Source organism: Berghia stephanieae, chromosome 10, assembly GCF_034508935.2.
Source record: "Berghia stephanieae isolate SIO BIC M18660-M18661 chromosome 10, UCSD_Bste_1.3, whole genome shotgun sequence".
NCBI classification, from domain to species: Eukaryota; Metazoa; Mollusca; class Gastropoda; order Nudibranchia; family Aeolidiidae; genus Berghia; species Berghia stephanieae.
Window position 1 is genome coordinate 17,940,176 of NC_088369.1, and position 5,000 is coordinate 17,945,175.

Sequence of the window (5,000 nt, forward strand, 5' to 3'; positions counted from 1 at the left end):
ACAGTTTTTGTGTGTTGGTCCGTTATACTTCGGGATGGCAATGTTGTGAGCTTCTTAGCCAAGCGCATACTATCTATAGCCTGACACTTGAACCGTGGCCTTCGTAAAGTTATGGCCTGACACTGACCAAAAAATGACGTCAAAATGCCAGTCTTTTGCCACAAAAGAAAACAAATCGTGAGTTGTATTCAATAGTTCAACCAATGAAATAACTTGTTTCCTTGAGCACTACTGCTAACGACGTGAAAACATGAATATAGATCGCTCCCATTCAATTTCACTTTGGTATTTATTTCTTCGAGCTTCCAACAGCAAACATAATTTGCATTGTCGGGCTTTTAAGAAATGAATATCAGATGTTTAGTTGCAACAAAAATTGTCATGTCATGGCATATATGAATATTCATACATTTGAAACTGAATAAGTCGAAGCAGGCTGGGTTTTATTTTTTTTGTTTTGTTTTTTTTTTGTTTGTTTGTTTTTTTTTTGATGGGTTTATTTTTCTATTATTTTTCTTTCTGGCTTTTTCTGGCACTGTTTCATACACATTTTATTTCAGATCTTTAACTTACTACCCCAGCACATGATCTGTTAATAGTAATCAATAGTCGTAACGTCACTTCCTTCCTAATGACGCATGGTAACTTAGTAACACTGGCTCTAAACTACCGGAAAAATGGCGGACGCCGTATGAAATATTTCTGCGACGAGCATAAAAGCGTATTCAGAGGGGAAAAAACACATTGTAAATCTGATCATGTTTTGACTTTTACACATTCTGATCACAAGACATATGAAAAGTTCTCGCCAGCATGACGAATTTAAAGTACCGATTTTCTTTGTTTAGAACCACGATGGCCGCCGTTGCTGGGTGACGTGACGTCACTCTTTCATTTGGAATGAAATTAGCATTGTCTTTCCGCTGTTGAAAAATAGGATAATATAATGTTGTAAGAGATATGGCTTGGTTGTTTTAGAATTGATATTATTTTACTTGTCTTTTTACTGTAATTTGTTTTTGTTTTTGTTTTTGTTTTTGTTTTTGTTCGTAGTCATCAAATTAGTCATGCTGTGCTTTATCTTGTCTGCCAATTCCTGGAATCTATAGAACAAAGTGATTGGTTGTTGAAGATAGAGGAGAGTTTTTACTTTTCATTGATATGTTTTTGCCTTTACTTAGTTATAAAGACTATTTGATATTCTTTCATGAAATCAGTCCACTGAAACTAAAAATGGGCAGGATTTAACCATACTTTGGGTCGCAAAATACGTTATTTTGAGTCGAAAAAAAACTGAAGATGAAGTTCTCATGCAATTGTTTATGCAGATAAATGGTCACATGACAACATCCCACCAAAATATAATTTTAGCAAACTGGGTCAAAATTCCTCATTTTTTATGTCGCTCCCCCTTAAAACTCATGCCCTTCCCTGTCACCTTATCAAACGTGTAATGGGTTCCTGGATCTAACTTTGATTTAGTAGAAAGTTCGTTGAAATGCCTTGACTATCATTTTACTGGGCATAATAATATGGATCGTAAAGCGATCTGAGCGCGTTTAGTGGATATCGCGCTATATAAAAGCTCGAGTTTGGTTTGTTTTTTTTTTCGGGGGGGGGGGGGGGGGGGCGTTTTGTTTGTTTTGTTTTGTTTTGTTTTGTTTTGTTTTGTTTTGTTTTGTTTTGTTTTGTTTTGTTTTGTTTTGTTCTGTTTTGTTTTGTCTTGTTCTGTTTTGTTTTGTCTTGTTTTTAGAAACTGATTTGGAAGAAAAAAGGAAAAAAGAAAATGTAGCCAATCGCGAAGTCCCAGGTTTGTAAGCTTTTGCTAAGACGAGGGTCATTTAAACCGATCGATAGTTATCGAAGGACGAGTTTTTCTGGCCAAATTTCCAAATTAATAGATTTGTGTTTTTCTAGAGTATGGCATAATAGAGCAATTTTCACTAAATATGCTCAAAGCGCTTTACAAGGGGTCCCTGGCCCACAGCAATATTTAACATGTAGGACGGGACATGACGCCTTTTAAGCGATATAATTAATTATTTTTTTTCGGACAAAGACAACGCTGTTATCGTCCAGGTACTCATTTTACACCTGAGTACGGTGAGAGAATGTGAGTAAAGAGTCTTTTCCAAGGACTCAACTATGCGCCGAGCGAGGCTCGAACCCATGACCTTCCGATCCGCAAGCGAGTGTCATACCACTAGACCACATAGCCGCATAATTTGGTTGCCTATCAAATCAATTTTCATGGTTTCTTCCCCAGGAAAGTAAAGACAATACAAACGCCATATTGATGACGTCATCGTCCTGAACAGGCTTCGAGTGTCGAAAGAAGAATAAAAGGGTGACAAGAATACAACAGCCCATCCAGACATTTACAACGTTTCTGTGCTATACCTTCGACTAACACAATGGATTGGAAAAACCGCTACATGTCCCAGGTAGGACAGGTTTTAACATTAGTGTAGTTGTTGTCATGGTGATGATGATGATGATGATGATGATAATGGTGATTATGATGATGTTGCTGATGATGATGATGATGATGATGATGGTGATGATGATGATCATCATCATCATCATTTTTATTATTAGCATCGTCATCATCGGGAGCAGAATCATTCTTCTTCTTCTTCTTCTTCTTCTTCTTCTTCTTCTTCTTCTTCTTCTTCTTCTTCTTCTTCTTCTTCTTCTTCTTCTTCTTCTCTTCTTCTTCTTCTTGTTCTACTACTACTTCTACTACTATACTCTACTACTACTACTACTACTACTACTACTACTACTACTACTACCACTACTACTACTACTACTACTACTACTACTACTATTACTACTGCTGTTGCTGGTACTACTATTACCACTGCTACTACTACTACTACTACTACTACTACTACTACTACTACTACTACTACTACTACTACTACTACTACTACTACCGCTACATACTACTACTACTACTACTACTACTACTACTACTACTACTACTACTACTACTACTACTACTACCACTACCACTACTACTACTACTATTACTACTGCTGTTGCTGGTACTACTATTACCACTGCTACTACTACTACTACTACTACTACTACTACTACTACTACTACTACTACTACTACTACTACTACTACTACTACCACTACTACTACTACTATTACTACTGCTGTTGCTGGTACGACTATTACCACTGCTACTACTACTACTACTACTACTACTACTACTACTACTACTACTACTACTACTATTACTACTACTAACTACTACTACTACTACTACTACTACTATCTACTACTACTACTACTACTACTAATATACTACTACTACTACTACTACTATACTACTACTACTACACATACTGCTGCTGCTGCTGCTACTACTACTACTATTACCACTGCTACTACTACTATTACTACTACTACTACTACTACTACTACTACTACTACTACTACTACTACTACTACTATTTCTTCTCCTTCTTCTTCTCCTTCTTCTTCTTCTCCTTCTTCTTCTTCTCCTTCTTCTTCTTCTTCTTCTTCTTCTTCTTCTTCTTCTTCTCCTTCCTCTTCTTCTTCTTCTTCTTCTTCTTCTCCTCCTCCTCCTCCTCCTCCTCCTCCTGCCACTCCTCCTCCTCCTTCTACATTTTGTATCTAATACTTATCACGTCCATGTCAAATCACTCTCTTCTTAAAATCGATTTTGTTCAAGTTCACAAAGGTCATCATTAAACAGCAAATGGTTTTTCGGGTGACGAAACATTGAGTTGAATTCAAACGGACTCAAGTTTTGAATGACTTATAAATCAGAAATTGTGCCAACTATTGACATTTGAGTAAAAGTGAATATCTATATACTATTTGTTGACCCATGCATTATGCGTATCACTGAGTGTGATCAATCTAGGAAATTTAGTAGGACTCTTTTTTCAATTATTTATTCCTTGATTTTTTCATATAACAATTTATTCATTTATCCACTCATTTGTTCGTATATTTATTATTAATTTATTTATTCCGTTATTAATCTATTTTTGTTTCCATTAATTTATATGTTTTTGTCATTTATTTATTGATTAATGGTTGGTCCGTCACATAACAGTGTGGCTATGTGGTCTAGTGGTATGACACTCGCTTTTGGATCAGAAGGTTTTGGGTTCGAGCCTTACTCGGTACATAGTTGAGTACTTGAAAACGGCTCTTCTTTACTCACATTCTCTCACTGTAAACTGTGTAAAATGAGTAGCTGGCCGTTAACAGCGTTGTCTGTCGAAAAAAAAAATGTAATATCGCGTAATAGGCATCAATCATTTCTCGTTTATATTTCATCTTATGTGTTGCTGCAGGTCAGAGACTCGTTGTAAAGGACTTTGAACACATTAAGTGAATATTGCTCTATATAAAAGCTCACGTATTGTTGGTATATTTTTTTGTTTGTTTGTTTGTATTTTTTTGTTTTTGTTTTTTTTTTTTTGTTTGTTTAAAAAAAAAAAAATTAGAGGGCGACCATCGATAGGGAAGATCCAAGTTTGAGAATTCATGTGAAGATGGGGGTCATTTCCATTGAGCGATATTTGAAGGACACGTTTTTTGAAGAGAAAATTTTTTAAAGCTTCTATATAGCTCAATATTCAGTAAACGTGCTCAAAGCGCTTTACAAGGAGTCCCTGGTCAACAGTAACTTCTTCTTCTTCTTCTTCTTCTTCTTCTTCAAGTACAAAATCTGTGCCAGACATCGGTGATCATGGTACGCCATTCATCTCTCTGATCAGATAACCTCAGAAAACTAATATGACTCTTATCTTTCTTTGTCACCCAGCTGTTCAAACTATTCAAATATGTTTTTCTTGGTCTACCTTCTATCTTTCCTGTGAGAGCAACGGTAACATTTAACATTTAGGGCGGGACATGACGCGTGTTAGGCGATATTACAATCTTTTTCCCAACAGAGATAACGCTGTTAACGGCCAGGTACTCATTTTACACCTGAGTACGGTGGGAGA

At 36.1% G+C, this 5,000-nt stretch overlaps 1 protein-coding gene across 4 annotated transcripts in view; it reads left to right on the forward strand.

The window, feature by feature from the left end:
* LOC144980749 (uncharacterized) overlaps positions 1–5,000 on the forward strand; it is a 105,625-nt gene that overhangs the window by 9,448 nt on the left and 91,177 nt on the right. For all 4 annotated transcript variants that reach the window (XM_078928500.1, XM_078928496.1, XM_078928503.1 and 1 more), the window contains one exon: positions 2,267–2,444. In XM_078928500.1, coding sequence (XP_078784626.1) covers positions 2,415–2,444 — 30 coding nt within the window. In that variant the 5' untranslated portion in view covers positions 2,267–2,414. The remainder of the gene's footprint in view (positions 1–2,266; positions 2,445–5,000) is intronic.